At 40.1% G+C, this 16,107-nt stretch overlaps 3 protein-coding genes across 3 annotated transcripts; 2 read left to right on the top strand and 1 right to left on the bottom strand.

Annotated features, from left to right (window-relative positions):
* Positions 1-127: 127 nt before the first annotated feature.
* On the top strand, positions 128-10,428 carry LOC114522134 (Fanconi anemia group M protein-like). Its single transcript, XM_028542765.1, has 20 exons — positions 128-907; positions 999-1,171; positions 1,279-1,356; positions 1,439-1,597; positions 1,676-1,807; positions 1,919-2,033; positions 2,111-2,511; positions 2,607-2,813; positions 2,893-3,062; positions 3,276-6,592; positions 6,694-6,749; positions 6,859-7,142; positions 7,274-8,432; positions 8,555-8,620; positions 8,713-8,824; positions 9,000-9,129; positions 9,220-9,299; positions 9,418-9,515; positions 9,636-9,730; positions 9,854-10,428. Exons 1-20 carry the CDS (start codon positions 223-225, stop codon positions 9,966-9,968), a joined length of 7,632 nt encoding a protein of 2,543 aa, XP_028398566.1. The 5' UTR covers positions 128-222; the 3' UTR covers positions 9,969-10,428.
* A 37-nt stretch (positions 10,429-10,465) lies between these two features.
* On the top strand, positions 10,466-11,839 carry LOC114522135. The gene is made up of 2 exons (XM_028542766.1): positions 10,466-11,108; positions 11,239-11,839. The coding sequence occupies exons 1-2, from the start codon at positions 10,466-10,468 to the stop codon at positions 11,721-11,723; spliced, it is 1,128 nt and encodes a 375-aa protein (XP_028398567.1). The 3' UTR covers positions 11,724-11,839.
* Positions 11,840-11,885: 46 nt separating this feature from the next.
* LOC114522133 (tubulin polyglutamylase TTLL5-like) lies at positions 11,886-15,904 on the bottom strand. Its single transcript, XM_028542764.1, has 16 exons — positions 15,426-15,904; positions 14,846-15,004; positions 14,646-14,765; positions 14,495-14,570; positions 14,310-14,385; positions 14,157-14,240; positions 13,991-14,075; positions 13,779-13,857; positions 13,665-13,714; positions 13,534-13,592; positions 13,318-13,384; positions 13,169-13,231; positions 12,969-13,033; positions 12,795-12,891; positions 12,579-12,692; positions 11,886-12,340 (listed from the first exon to the last, which is right to left on the bottom strand). Exons 1-16 carry the CDS (start codon positions 15,600-15,602, stop codon positions 12,215-12,217), a joined length of 1,497 nt encoding a protein of 498 aa, XP_028398565.1. The 5' UTR covers positions 15,603-15,904; the 3' UTR covers positions 11,886-12,214.
* Positions 15,905-16,107: the final 203 nt, after the last annotated feature.

Genomic DNA, 16,107 nt, shown 5'->3' with positions numbered 1-16,107 from the left:
ATCAGCAATTTATTGAATAATTATGTAATTATCAGTAATGATTGTAACACGTGTATTCCAGGATTGAGCCTCGCGCGGGAAGTGGCGCGAAATTTTGTAAATATGGCGAATTAAACATGGCGGAAAAAACGTTCAAAAAGTACGGTTCATTTGTTCATAGATTTCTTCTTTATACCCGAAATGTACGGGGAAGAATAACTTCCCTGCTTCAAAAAATAAACGATGAAGAAAACTAATAACCACCTTTCTGGTCAAAAGACGTTATTTCAAACGTGGAATAAACAAAACAGAAAGAAAACGCAAACGTCTAGCAGTCTTTTTCAAACATGGGGTCCAAACAGAAGCACATCGGTCGTACGTCACGAGAAGTGTGATACTGGAAGTTTAAATTACCTTTCAGGCGCGAATAAAAACACTAGTACCTCAATTGTACATCAAAGAAAGCCTGACACTGAAAGTTTGAAAGATCTGTTAAATATTGATGATGAGGACAATGATAATGAATTTTTAGCTGCTATTGACCAAATTGAACAATGTGAAAATGCTAAAAGTAGCAACGATGTTGGTAACCTCTCTTTTTCTGCCGCTGCAAATGATGATGTTAGTGACGTCATACCAGGTTTTGATTGCAACGCTGGTGATACCTGGATTTATCCGACAAACTACCCGCTACGAGATTACCAGTTCAATATTGTTGAGAAAGCTTTGTTCCACAACACGCTGGTAACTCTACCAACTGGTTTGGGCAAAACTTTTATTGCTGCAGTTGTGATGTATAATTTCTACAGGTGGTACCCGCAGGGGAAGATTATATTTATGGCACCAACTAAGCCACTTGTCGCCCAGCAAATTGAAGCCTGTTATAACATAATGGGTATACCACCGCAAGATACAGCAGAAATGACAGGTTAATTTCATGCTGAGGATACTTTGTTTTCTCTGTTTATTTTAAAATGTTTTTAACTAATATTGCTCAATGTTTTATATGTTCTCCTTAGGTAGCATGACTCCTGCAAAACGAGAAATATTGTGGAAGGAGAAACGAGTGTTCTTTCTCACACCACAAGTCTTTCAGAATGATTTGGGTCGAGGCTCCTGTCGTGCAGATGATGTTGCTTGCCTTGTGTTTGATGAGGCCCACAAAGCTCTTGGAAATTATTCATATTGTCAGGTAGACCTTTGGTACCGGCCTTGGTTTTGGTACTCTTGCCATACCAGAACTCTCCCAAGATTGTTAATATTTCATAATATGTAATGTAGTAAATTTACACTTCTTAGGTTGTGAGAGAGGTGTTGGGCTACACTCAAAATTTCCGAATTCTAGCATTAAGTGCTACCCCTGGTGATGGCATTAAGGTACATCTCACTTTTCCAATCCACCTTTCCTATGTATATATAGCCACTGATATTTACATGGTAGTTTATTATTGGTTTTAAGGCTGTACAGCAAGTTATCACTAACCTACTTGTGTCCCACATTGAACTGAGGTCGGAAGACTCAGCTGACATTAAACCGTACACTCACGAGAGACAAGTGGAGAAAATAGTCGTGCAGTTGGGAGATGAACTGGGATTCTTTAAAACGAAATTTCTCAGGGTAGGGATGCTGTTTTTATAGTGCTGTCTGGCAGAGCCTGTTTCAATGAATATATTCTGGTTTAAAACTGATTTGCAGGTGTTGAGAATTGTAGTGAATCGTCTGTCAGGTCACCAAGTGTTGTGGATGCGTGATGCAGAGAGAGTGAGCAAGTGTCTCTTACTTGCAGCCAGAGAGCAATTCAGAAAAAAATGTGCTGAGGGTCAGCAGGTAAGGCTGCTTTGATTTCATTATGATCCTTACAGTGTAGAACAATACACATTTTCTTCAAACATATGTCACCAATCTCGAAAGTAATCACGCTCTAATATTCCCCAACAGTCTCGACAGCAGATAGGTCCAATCGAAGGTGACTTTGCCGTAGCAATTAGTTTGTATCATGGCTATGATCTTCTCATGCAACATGGACTGTTACCATTTTATAATTTCATTAAAGGTGAGTAATACATTCTCGGTTTTTCATGTTTCAATCTTAAAGCTATTGCCGTATTGGAAATCTTTTTTCACTTTCAGGAATAGTTGACGGTAGTAAGGGAGGTTCTCGAGCAAAGACTGAACTCGCAAGGAATCCGGACTTTATTGGTATCGTGGACGATCTCAGGAACCAAATAGAACCGCCCCACTCTAATGGAGAGAGGAACGGATCGAATGTGAACCCATCGTTTATTGGACACCCAAAGCTGGTGAAGCTGAGGGACATCGTGTTGGAGCATTTTCGCGCGTGTGATGGCGCGCAACACTCGGGAAACACGAAGGGATCGCGCGTGATGATATTCTCGCAGTACCGTGACAGTGTTCAAGAGATTTCACGCATGCTCTCCTTGTATAAACCGCTGGTGAAGGTAATGAGTTTCATCGGTCAACAGAGCAAAGGGAATGCATCCAAAGGCCTAACACAGAAGGAACAACTAGAGGTGGAGGAACAACTACTCTGTCATTTAAAACTTTTAGGGTCATCGATATTGTTTCATACTACATAATAATGTGGTATTTTTCACTTATCCACCAGGTAATCCGGAAGTTCAGAGACGGAGGCTACAATACCTTGGCTGCAACGTGTGTTGGCGAGGAAGGTTTGGATATTGGAGAAGTGGATCTTATTGTTTGTTTTGACGCTAGCGCCTCGCCAATACGCCTGGTTCAGCGGATGGGAAGGACAGGACGTAAGCGAGATGGTCGGATTATTGTCTTGGTCACTGAAGGCAAAGAAGAACAGGTGTGGAGGTGTTCTTAATTAGGTCTCTAATTGCATGGCGAAAGAAATAATCTGGCAACTTCTTGATTTTGTTTTCCAGATTTACCAACGAAGCCAGCGCAACAAATCCAACATTCACAAGACGATTTTAGAATCTGCGCGAACACTTGATTTGTACATGGAGAATCCTCGCATGGTTCCAAGAAATATCAAACCTGTTTGTCAAAAGATGTTTATCACTGTCGCGCCTAAACCAACGAAGAATAAAAGGTATTATACAGTAAATACTTTGGCAACACTCATCCCCTCTTCAGTGCTTTTTTTCTCGTCATTTCCTTCAATTCTCCTGGAATATTTACTCGTCAACATTTCCCAGTCCGCGTCCTTTTTTTGCCTGCTTTATGACGTCTCCACCGTTCATCTTCTCCACGCAATCTTGATTTTCTCTTAACTTTCAATGACATTCCATTTTTCTCTTTGAAGCAAACCTACTAGAAAGAGCGCTGAAGGAAATATCAAAAAATTATTCTCAGTTTGTGCGAGAAAAGAGAATGGTTTTCTATCGCCCGAGGAACTTCGCTACTGGAACGATAACTTCAAGCTTCCAAACCACGACGCTGGTTTAACTCCGTCGAAGGCGATCCACGTGCGGTCGCGAGGTTCGATCCAACCACGAACTGAGCCCACGCTCTCGCTAACCGAGTGGACAGCGTGGCAAACTCCGTTGCAGCAAGTTCACTACGTCGACCACTCGAAGCGCTCTCGGAATTTCGCGGAGATATTGGAATTCTGTGATTTTCGTCGTGACTGTGGCGACGACGACGATAGTTACGATCTGGAGATGCTCTCATTCCTGAACCGCGAGGATGTTCCGCAGCCTGGGGAGAAGAAAGCTGACTACGCATGCGCGACAGGAAATGGTGAAAAGGACGGAAATCAAGGACGACGCAAAAAAGTTATTGTTCTTGATGATGAGGAGGAAGGCAGTGTTGTGGCAAATATTGCCAGGAAGAAAGGCTGCCTGAGTAAATCCACGGGTTTCTCTATGGATAGCGATGAGGAAATAACAAACGTTGTTGGAATAAACGAATGCGGCGATAAGATGACTAAAAAGGACGGTAAATCCAGCAGGAAGAGAAAGTCTTTAGACTTTGGTTCAGACATCGATGATGACTTTGAGTGTGAAACGAATGTGTCTACAAAAGCGGTAAATACCGTTCAGAACGAGCTTTGCGATGTTCCATCCTTGGAGCAAGAACCTCAAGAAAATTCTCCCAAAAAGAAGCAATTAGAACCTGGAGAAATGACAGAGAACCACTCAGGATCTCACCGTCTTAGCGTCAATGGAAAATTAGTATCCGATAAAACACCAAACACGAGTCGATCAGAGCACTCTGTTGATTCCGACGGTTATCTTTCCGGCTTTGACATACCAAGTTCTCAACGGCAACGGAAGAATACCAGGGCATCGGAGCGTCGGAATTCCGAGGCTCGGATATCCGAGGACCATATCTCCGAGGTGGTGCCTGATGCGCCATCATTAGATACCTTGCTGGACCTCAGCACATGCATTGCTGAAGGCAATCAAGAATATCGGAGTAATCTTGAGGAAGAGGAATCTGATCGAGATTTTTTCCCTGTTATGTTTGCAGAAACACATGAAACAAGTAAAAATAAGACATGTGACAACGGGAGGAAACATGTTGTGGAATTTGGTAAGGATGATCTGAGCAGGCTACTGTTTTCTGATGAAGTCGGCAATAATGAACAATTTGGAATAAAGGAAGCAGACTTCAATAAACGCCGAAGTCCTATGGATTCAGAGAATAATGAAAAAGAAACCATGCTGACGAATAAATATGAAAATAGTAGCAGCATCAGGAAAACAGTGGATAGGTTTCAGAGGCCAGACCTACCACCACAAGAAAGTACGCCTTCAAGAAACACCGAGAAATGCAACAGGGACATTGGAAACAAAGGTTACGATGGAGATGATTTCTATCTCGAAAAGAAAGTCATCTCCAAAGAAAAGACTTCACGGAAGCAAATGCTGGAAAGTAAGGATTTTGATGAGGAACTTCTCAACTCGCTTTTTGAAGATGATCTGGATCGTGTCGTCTGCGATGTTAAAACTCCGTGTGTGTTTGATGACGAGCAGGAGACTTTGCAGATGAAGAAGAAACGGATGTCAAAAGATCGTGTCGTCTGCGATGTTAAAACTCTGTGTGTTTTTGATGACGAGCAGGAAACTTTGCAGAAGAAAAAGAAACGGATGTCAAAAAATCGTGTCGTCTGCGATGTTAAAACTCCGTTTGTGTTTGATGACGAGCAGGAAACTTTGCAGATGAAGAAGAAACGGATGTCAAAAGATCGTGTGGTCTGCGATGTTAAAACTCCGTGTGTGTTTGATGACGAGCAGGAAACTTTGCAGAGGAAGAAGAAACGGATGTCAAAAGAAATGAGTACAATTGAACGTTCAGAAAACGGAAACTTAAATTCAGGAAGCAAAGCCGCTCGTACGCTGTTTGATGAAGACGACATTGAAAATAGGAGGACCGAGGAAGAGATTACGAAAGGGAAAAGTGAAAATCTCCCTTCTCGATCTTTAAGAGATTATAGTTGCACTGGTTTAAGTTTTGATAACACAAGCTTGCCTCAAAGGCAACCTCTGGTTGAACAAAAGAGGAACTCGAATATGTCGAGTTGGTCTCGAGTGAACGAACGATCCTTGGATAAAATCCGATCTTTTTGCTTCTCTAAGTCGGCCACCAGTGATCAATCCTTGTCTCTAAAAACCACAATGTCGAAACCGCATGTTCCTAATTCACCTGAGGAATACGGTCCGGACGTAGTCGCTCCCAGTCCGCTTCGGGTAAACCGAAAATCCTGCTTCGGAAAGTCATTTTTGATGAAAAGTGTTTGTAGCGAGAAAGATGGAGAAATGAGAACATCTCAGTGTAAGAGGAGAATGTTAAAATTGAAATCTAAAAAAACGAGTATGGAAAACAGATCAAGTGAAGCTGTACAGATTGGTGGTGCTGCGCTGATAAAAGAACCTCGGTTTCAAAGCAATTCTTTGTCAACTCAAGCGGGCAACACTGACAAGGACATTGCGCAGAAAGGAAGCTCTTCCTCTCTGGAGGCGAGCGTATCACTCAACAAGAACAAGCTGTCAGCAACCAAAAATGATTGTAGTCCGAAGAAGGTTAAAGAAAGAATAAGTTATGATGAGATAAAAAACGATAAGTACTCAGCTTTCGCAACGAAATCTTCACCTGTGGCGAGGATTTCTTTGCCTGGCCGCACCCAAAACAAAGTGGAATCTCACCATGTAAAACTGTGCACAAGTTCTGCCAAGGAACTTGCGGATGGAGAAATAGATCATACAGGAATATGCGTCAATGCGACACGGAAATCAAGCAGAGAGAAAAGCGTTTGCTATGAAGAAAACCAGGAACATGCGAAGAAAGTTTCGAACAAAAATTTGTTATTTAAAAAGCCTTCTAATCCTGAAAGAAGATCACCGGGCGAATGTGGTGACCAGTTTGGTGAATCTAGAGAAAACTCAGAGGAATCTGTAGAGGCCTCCCCGCTTGTGAAGAGACGTAAAGGAAAGTTTAGATCTAAGGTTCTGAAGAGTAGAATCCTTGGAAGTGATGACGAATGTGGAGTTGAATTTAGTGATAGCGATGGTGAATATGGAGAGGATGTTGGACCCAGTTCTCTTGGAGATCAAACTAAGCAGATTCATCAAATCCCCGATAGCGATGATGAGTTTGACCTGCAGGAGAATTTGAACGGTAAGATTGTCTTGATATGCTAAAGTTATAGCTATAGTCCTACTTCAGATTAGATTTACTATTTATCATGGCGAAGAAGTAACTTTATTATTGTACTTTAGTCAAGCGGAAAAGAAAGTTATCAGTTCATAGACAGTCAAAGGACAATAAATCAAAGGTATTTTGGTCAGAATTTGTAGATTTCTGTGTATCTTTTGGGTAACTTTGGAAATGTTAAAATTTGTAAAAGCAAGGATACCGAAATCGGTGAATTATTCTTGTTTTAGAAAAGACGCCCACAAGTCGATGATTTCCTGGACGACGAAGCAGAGGTAACAGAAGACGAGATAAACGACAGTTATGACATGGTCGAGGAAGATCTTGATGAAATGGAGGATAGCTTTATTGATGATCGCAGTCAGCTCACACAACGAAGTCCTCTCACTGCCATGAAAGAGAAGAACAGGGACACGTCTGTGAACATGATGGATATATACAGGATATCCCTTCTCACCCCGCATCGTCAACAACTTCGTTTTCGAACACCAGCATTTCAGCGCCATACTAACAGGTATAGGAAAAGCAATTAAAAAGTTTAATTCCATGATTTTTTAACTGTTCTAACTGTTAAGAAAGGTCTACTTGAAGGCGTACGTAATTCTTACTCATTTCCCCAACTTCAACCTCTATTTTCCTTGCAAGGTACAAGATGGTCTATGATAAGCTGCCTTCAGCTCATGATACCTCCACTACCTCCACCTCAGCAACAGACGGAGATGAGGACCACGACACAGAACTTGAGGACGAATGTGGAGCTGATTCTTCTTTTGCATCTCCAGAGCAAAGTCAAATAGTGGTGCGAAGAAAACGTTTTGGTAAAAGACGTGTGCTAGCCGAAAGCTTTTGCGCTAGTCCGGACGCAGTCGATCCCGAAAGGTCGACGACCGGTTCCGAATATAAACCGGAAAATACTAAAAGCATATTGGCGAATGATTGTAGAAAATCCATTAGCGAGGACGCCATATTCAAACGTCCTGGAAACACCGCACCGTTAAATGTGAATAGGAGAGAAGAAGGGATTGGAAATGTTAACGCTGGATATTTAAGAGAAAACGAGAACATGGATGATATTCTTGCTGTTTTGAATGACTGTGACGATGAGTCATTAATGATGGAAATGAACGCATTGGAGAACAACACTACTTTAGCAGCTGGAAGTAAACTAAGGTTGGAGAGTAATATGAACAGGGAGTTAAATAAATCGAAATGCGATCCAAATAGAACAGAAAATTGGAAATCAAATATTGGACAGAGCTCTTGCAGACGTTCCGCTGCCGAATGCAGTGTTAATAGCAGGCAAGAAAGATCTCGGATTGGTAATTTAGGTCAGACCGGAACAGAAAAATGTGAAACCATTTCCCAGGCAAGCAACTGTAGTGGAAGGACGAGTGTGAAACGAAATCTCACCAGCACTTCAACGTGTTTAAAAAACAAAAGTGAGACAGAAATTAGCCTTGCAAAACTTCCTGATCGCAAGAAAACTCCTAATGTAGGAGCTACTGAGCCTGGAAGTAGGTTCAATTCAAAAGAAAATAATGTAAGAAGAGAGCTAAGTACTGGAAAGACAACATTTCAACCACAGAACATGCGCAATAGCAAGGTTCTGAATCAACCAATCACCGTTTCCCCATTATTCCCGCCATTATCCTATATTACGTCATCAAACGATTCTTCGTCCCGCAACGATTCTTCCTCTTTACAGAGGACCGTTGGTCAAGCTTCTGAACAGAGTAAATGCGATACATCAAAAGTTGTATCGGAACACACCGATAGTGCCACGAAGTCAAGTCCGGCCTCAACGGTATGTTTATTTCAAGTTAGATTTTTTAAATGCGATACATCAAAAGTTGTATCGATGGAACACACCGAGAGTGCCACGAATTCTAGTCCGGCCTTAACGGTATGTTGGCTTGTTATATCTAGGCTGCACAACGTGATAAGAACAAACTTACGATTTTGGTTGGCTCGAAAGAAGTTTCAAATTGTCAGGTTTGTTTTCCTCTGTCCAGAAAGCGAGATCACCTGGGTAATTTCTCACTATGTTCCACTGGCAGACAATGAGTATTTTTGTCTCTCTCCAGGTTGTTTCTTTCTTACGTCGAAAGCACAACATCAAAGCTGTTGTTTCCCAAATAACTGGATGTGATTACATCGTCAGCACCCGTATGGCTGTCGAACGAAAGTTTGTTTCAGGTAATTTGATGAGATCGCAGAAAATGTTTTACGAATCGTTACCATTGATCGTTTCCACCAGATCAACTACTATCGATGTATTTTCATTTTTTTCTTACCAACTTATTTCTTTGTCGGCTGCGTTACGATGCGTCTTCGAACCACGCAATAACATACAATGTCCGTAATTCAACAGATATCTCTTGTCAAGCGAATTTTCACAAACTGATTGCAAGAGTTCGAGAACTATGCGATCTCTACGATCGACCTTGTATTGTGATTGAAAGAGATCGCGTGAAAAATGGCGAGACTAAAGTTACATGCGAGTGAGTTGTGTTTGTCTCACGATATTTCTATCAACTCTCTCCGCTGGCAAACGAGAGTGTTGTTGTTTAATGTGAAGTTTCTTTGTTTAGAGTTCGCAGTAAATATTTCAATCGAATCCTTGCCTTGCTGGCACAGACACGCATCAAGGTCCTCTTCACGGAGAATCAAGGTATTATAACATGAAATAAGCCGTTGTTTTATCCAACAAACTTCGGAAGAACGAAACCTGCAAGTTCTTAGACGAATTCTCTACGTCGACTAGAAGAAATTTTCACAATCTTTTTCAGAGGGTACATCCGATATTCTGGCATCCTTAGCTCAAATTGAAGAGAAGAAAAACTATGCGATAGTTTATCCATTACCTCTGAGCAAAGAAAAGGAAAAGGTACTACGTATTACTGCTGATGTTCAAACTGAAATTAGAAAATGTTTAAACTAAATCACATAAAACCTAAGTCCAAATATCACTCTGTTTAGAATCTGTAATTTTTTTATCAATTTCCAGATGGTAAAGTTCTTGACTTCCATCCCACGGACAAGTTACATTAGCGCAATCAGTTTATGTTATCACAACAAAACCTTGCAAGAGATCATTACCAGGCAAGCCATTTTTCTAAGAAAATATTTTGCAGTTGACCGTATAAGAACTATCTTCCTGAAAAGGCTATGGAGTTACAAGTAAAGAATTCTCTAAAATATGACTAATGTGATTCCTTTTAACAGTTCACCTGAAGATCTGGCCAAAAAGGTGAAGACATTGTCCCTGAAACGTGCCAAAGATATTATCGGGTTTTTGCAACATGGTTTTCAGGCGGACATGGTCAAAACCTCGACGTGACGGTGGGCTGTATCACAACGGCGAGAATCTGGATGCTCATGCACTAGGAAGCACGGTCAGGAAAATTTAAACTAATTTACTAAAGGTGATGTGGTTGATAATATTTTTGTTCCGGATGGAATGAGAGTAAATTGTATGTTTCAAATGATTGCCAAAAATGTGAACTAAAAGAATATGTGAACTAAAATATGAAGGATGAGTGAAACCACTCAGCCTCAGGCTAGTTTTGTTGGGTTGAGTATGAACAAAAACGAACGTTGAAGCGTCGTTATAAAAATTTATGACAGATTAAATAAATACAAAAAGGGAGATAAACTTGATAATAAGTTGCTGAGATAGTGTGCAAATAGTGAAAAGCCGATAAAATCTTCAATTGCTCCGCCATTTGAATGCGCATGCACGGAGATCATTAGCGTTCGAACGACGGTATCCTAGCAACGACAGTTGCAATTAGGTGACGTTTAAATTGCAATTAAAGCAAAACCGAATGGATCCGTATGGAAGGAACAAGTAGCGACCATTTTCCCACTACCATTGCTTGTATACCAGAACTAGTCTACGAAGTTCTCGATGTTTTACCGGCTCGTAGCCTCTACACCTGTACGCAGGTCAACCGTCTATGGTATCACGTGGCATCGTCCGTGCTGCGCAAGCGCGTCAGCTGTAGCGCGGTGTTCGTTCAGGAGCGCTGCATCGAGCATTCGGAGGCCGAGGAATATTGCGGGAGTTTGAACTCGAAACCCAGTGTTGTGTTTTTGTTTACATACGAGGACGTCTGGCTCAGTAGACGAGACAAGCCCCGGAGAAGAGGAATCGAGAGACAACTTGTGAAATCCGTAAGACACTTATACGATGAACTTCCCGAGGACTGTCAGCTTCTGGGCTGTACCACGGAGAAGCTTATTTACCATATACCGGAGAACTACCCTGCCGGGCCCGTGCATAAGAAGCGTGGTCACGTGGCTATATCATTCCCGGAAGTTGCCGGAGTGAAGTATCATACTGTTCACGTGCGTCATTTGAGATATCACAACCGTGATTGGTCGAGATTGTTCAGGTTTGCCGTCAATCTTCCCGTCAAACTAGCCATAGTCCTTGCATTGCCACACAGCAGAGATATGATCGCGCATATCGCTTCAGGTATAATATAGAAGTCTTTGGTTCCCTCGTGTTATTCATAAAACCATGCGCGCAGAACTGTCCAGAGCCAGAAGGAAAGCTGTTCCTTTTAACTTAACGCATGTTCTCACGAATAGGCCCCCCGTTTCAGGTGTTCGTGAAACGTTTGGTGAAGGAGTGACTGTTCTCGGAGGAGTTGGTCATGATCGCCTGTTTATGGACGGCACGGTACGAAGAACACGAGCCCTTGTTCTCTTGATCAGCGGTGCTGCATTTGGAGTACGCGCGGGCTTCCTCAACCAACCAGTGACGACCATAGGCGAAGAACGAACGGACTTTTACGAACCAGCTCGAGCTATGATCCAGGAACTTGAGCAGGACAATTTTCGGCCTGCAGTAGCTTTAGTTTTTACATCGAGATTTGTACATCGGGGAAACTCGTATTTCTCGAGTGCTCACGGAATATTCCGAGACAATTTTCCGAACATTTTGTCCGGGGGCTTTTACTCCTACGGGGAGTTCTGCATGAGGAACGGAGACCCGGGAAGGACTCTCGAAAGATGCAAAGAATTTATGAAGTATAATTCTTCAGTGTTCTGCGTCTGTGGGTATGACAGAGCAGCGGCAGCACCATGAGCGCTATTCTTAGAAAAATATCCGGAATAATGGATAATATACAATAATTGAAATACACGAAATTCTGAAACACCCGTTTGATTTTCTAGGAATACATATCCGAATTAGAAAGTGTTCGTTTAATTTTCTTTATTCATTAAACACTTAAATATTCTTAACTCTATTATTCTTTTACTCTGGATCTCAAAAATATGTTTCAGATATGTTTTAATAAATAATGTAATGTTGAAATATTATTTCCAATTGTTTCCTATTTCAGTTTAAATAAAGCTACAAATATTAAATTAACATTCAGTAAAAGCCTCAATTGCGGGTTAAACTTGAACAACAGAATAACTTTCCAATGGTTTCAAATTAAATTTACTCTTTTCACGCTTTTGCTCTTAAAGTTGCTTGGAAGTCGGAATGGTGATGAACTTCATTGCAAAGTGGGCCAACGACGAGCTGGCGCGACATTCTCCCGACGATAATCCAATCGTAATTCGGGTGTTTTACGAACACCAGGATGCATCGTGTAGACATTTATACAAAAACCAGGTGTGCATGAGACGATTTGCCCGACTCAGAGTCTTGAAAGAAGCCATGTCCATGGAAAGTGTCTTGGCAGTCTCTTGTGTCTAAGATGAAAAATAAATTGTCAGGTTTGAGAAATTCTGCATGACTGCATGCACTACCAGTTCATGGTCATGGAGAAAACCAGTTTACTTAAACCCTGTTGAAGACTTCTTTAGAATGTCTTTGGTTTCCAATAAGGCGTGCATTTAGTAGGGCTGACCAATGATAGGAGCTCATGTAATAAACTTTCAGAACATTTTAGAAGTGTCAAAGCTGTGCGTTTCAATGCAGTTATATTACCATTGGTGAAGGATAGACTCTGCTGTAAGCTCTCTTGTGAACGTGCTCAAGATATGCCCTTTTGAGAAATTCACGTTCACCTCTTTCTAAACAAGAATGGCACAACTCGCATTCCTAGAAATATGAAAAAAAGAATCCGTTGGATCCTCAATCCGAGAAGCAAGAGTTTAATATCATTCCAATAACATTTTCTGGATCTTTCATATCGTCGTTTACCTCACTGAAACAAGAACTGATGCATTTTTTGCTAGCACAGAGAGCATTCGCTTGGATATTTTCATCGCTGACCCGCATGTCGTACTCTTCCGACGAACTACAAGGATAAATTTACAGTTGTTTGAGAACCAGTTTATCCACCCACAAGACCCAGAGTTGGATTATATTACCAACCTATCCTTAGTTCGTCTTCTGGTAAAGTGAGTGACGTCGATTAACGCAAACATATTGAAAATGACCTGGAAGAGGACACAAAATAAAAAACAGCATAGAATTGAAATGACAGTCAAGTTTTGGACGAAGATGCACCGTTGTCTTGAGCATCTACAATTGTATTCCTCAAATAGCTAATGAAAAGGAAAACTCAGAAATACCTTTTCATACATGAGTTTATTGTGATTGTGAGCTGCAGATGAGAGGTTTGGCGACATATTTACCTGAAGAAACGCAAGAATGGTGACGTCTACTAAATCTAATTGAACATTTTTCATTTTATTAAACAAACAGTTGTCATGCAGTATACCTCCAGTAACCAAACTTTCATGTTATCATCTAGCAGGAAGTCAAAACGAACCAACTCAAAGAAATTTCTAAGGAAACAAAAAAGTAGGATTCACTGCTGTATATGGGAGTGTAAAGGATACCTTGGGATTAATGGAAAACCAAAATGGAATGAGTCATGAAATTTAACCATGAACTATAAACATGCAGAAGGACTTTCGTCAGATTCAGGTCTTACCTGCTTGATTGAAAGGCAGCAGAGGCAGAAATGAAGTCTTTTTCCTTCAACCGATAAACCTATTGTAAAAATGTGTTCCTGATGTTGTAAGATCTGTAAGACACAGATGATCTGCAAGACCTCTAGATTACCTCAGAAATAATTTCTTCAATAGAATTCCACATCTTGGTGTCATCCTTACCTGGAAATTAGAAAACTGTAGTATCTACAGTCAAATTTTAAGATTTTTTAATGCCCTTCCTTACCTTGCTGTCGTAAGTATAATCGGAGTGCATGAATTCGTGAAAACTTTCCTTTTAAGTAAATCTCTTTTAAGCCTGGAATCTGCAGAGAATGATCAAATTGGAAGCTTTCAGAATGAGTTATATTGAGAAGAAATGACATAACTGTAGTCATTTTCAAACACTCTTTGGAGTGTGAAGAAGCTATGTAGAAGTCCTTAAAATGTGTAGATTACCTCTCTTGGTGGGGTATAGTCATCACCAACAACATACTTCTTCAGATCAGCTGCATCAAATGGATGGTAATCTTTTGTACAAAATCTAAACACTGGTATTTCAGAATTTCCTATGCAATTAAGTATTTAATTTTCTGAACAACTGTCCATATCAAGGATCTCTTACCTTAAAAGTACATCAGCAGTAAAAATATACACTCTGAGCGGATCCACAGATGTCATGACGGTGTAGACACCTATGTCAAACATTCTTAAAAAAGCAAGTACTTTTTAAAATTTGTTATGGAATTTGTTTTGTTTGCATCATCACAATACACACCTGTCATTGATTAAAAGCGGATTTGAAATAAACTTTTGAATGAAACTATCACTTTCTGAGACATCAAGATTTATTTCTACAAAGGAATGATGAGAGAGACATGTCAGTCATGCATCAGGAATGTTTGAGTTGAGCAACGCAAGAGTTGACCATCAACACAATTTTGGTTTTGATGTACTACTAACCATTAGGGGATTTTACTGCAATACCACGGTGTCCATTGCTTTTTACTACCCATAAGGTCTCTGGATGCGTCTTGGTCTAAAATTTCAACAGTTTCATATTGGAATGGAAAGTAAGCCATCAGAATATTGAGTATTAGAAATTGTAGCTGACCTCCTGAAGAAAAGCATTCTTGTCTTTTGGAATTTGAAATGCAGGTGGAATTGCTGGTAATGGCATGGTGACAAGACTGGCTTTATTTGTGATGACCCCTGAGCCAGGAAAATGATTCACCTTTGAAAATAAGAAGATCCTTTTTGGTTTTCTGTTGTATTTGAAATTAAAATAGGATACTCAAGAAAGATGATATGTACCTTTTGATATGGGTTCATTTGCCTCAACTGTGTAGCTAATGTAGTAAAGGGATAGTTGTGAGACCAAAGTAGGTCCCAATCACTATCACCATTTGTGGTATATGCAAACCCAAGACGATCCAGGACGTCAATTAAATGATTTAGGTAACCACTGTTTATCTGATACCCAAAAAATAATATATATGCTGTCATGTGTTTAGCCAAGCAATATTAAAGAATGGCTTAAATTTTTTTACTTCTCAGTCTATCAATAGTAGAGCTTCTAGATTTTACGCACTTCATTGCTACTACTAATTCCCCCTGTTTACTCTGAATTTTCTGTGTGCCATTTTTCATCTAGATTTTTAAATTTTTTATCTTATCTTATATGTCAACAACGTACTTGCAAACGAGCTTGCAAACTCTTAAAGCCACCTGCCCAACATCACAAAAATGCCTTGCAAGTTTTCAAATACAAATAATACAGCATGCATAGAAATTAAAAAGCATATTTGAAAAATATATATTATTTGAGTACAAATTTAACCCCTGGATATTTACTATTATCGCTGAATGGAATTAAATAAAAGTAGTTTCTTACATGATCAGCATGTATCCAGGCTAAATATTTTTTATTTTTCTGCATTTTCGAAGGCACTCCTTCAGCATGTTTGATAGAACTGAGTTCGTAAACATTAAATGCTGTTAGTATCAAGCCAAATAACAAACAGACAAAGAGAAAGTAAAAAAGTTTATCGCGTCGGCCTCTCAGCCCCATAGCTGTTGTTACTTTCCCAAATGATGTTTACTTCAAGCATGTTTTAAACGATTATTTGCAAAAACGCAGTACTGATGAGGCACACGAATAATTGCATTTCAGTATTTTTTCAAACATCCGTTTTACAATTTTCTTGAATTTTTCCTTTGAATACCAATGTATTCAGACTGTTATTTAGGTTAAATCGTTGATCAATGATCGCTACAAGAAAGGTTATGACTGAAAATACAAGTAAATTCATTAAAAGAAAAACAACGTTTTGGAATTACCACAGGAATTACAAATAGAAATGATCTCGGAATTATCCGCGAAACTTTCGGGTAAGGTTCGATAATTTCCGGTAATTCGGAAACTGTCGCGATCAATACAAGCCGAAATCACCCAAAAGTCTGAAACCAAGGTCTGAAACCAAGGCTGAAACTAAAATAAACTAAATAAAAAGATTAACGTTAGGTTTCAAAATTACTTAGTATTTCCTTGTAATACACTAAAGCGGTAATTTTAT

Source organism: Dendronephthya gigantea, unplaced genomic scaffold, assembly GCF_004324835.1.
Source record: "Dendronephthya gigantea isolate DGI-Jeju-01 unplaced genomic scaffold, DenGig_1.0 000022F, whole genome shotgun sequence".
Taxonomy (NCBI): domain Eukaryota; kingdom Metazoa; phylum Cnidaria; class Anthozoa; order Malacalcyonacea; family Nephtheidae; genus Dendronephthya; species Dendronephthya gigantea.
The sequence above is the reverse complement of the archived record's forward strand: the minus strand, read 5'-3'. Positions and strand labels throughout refer to the sequence as shown.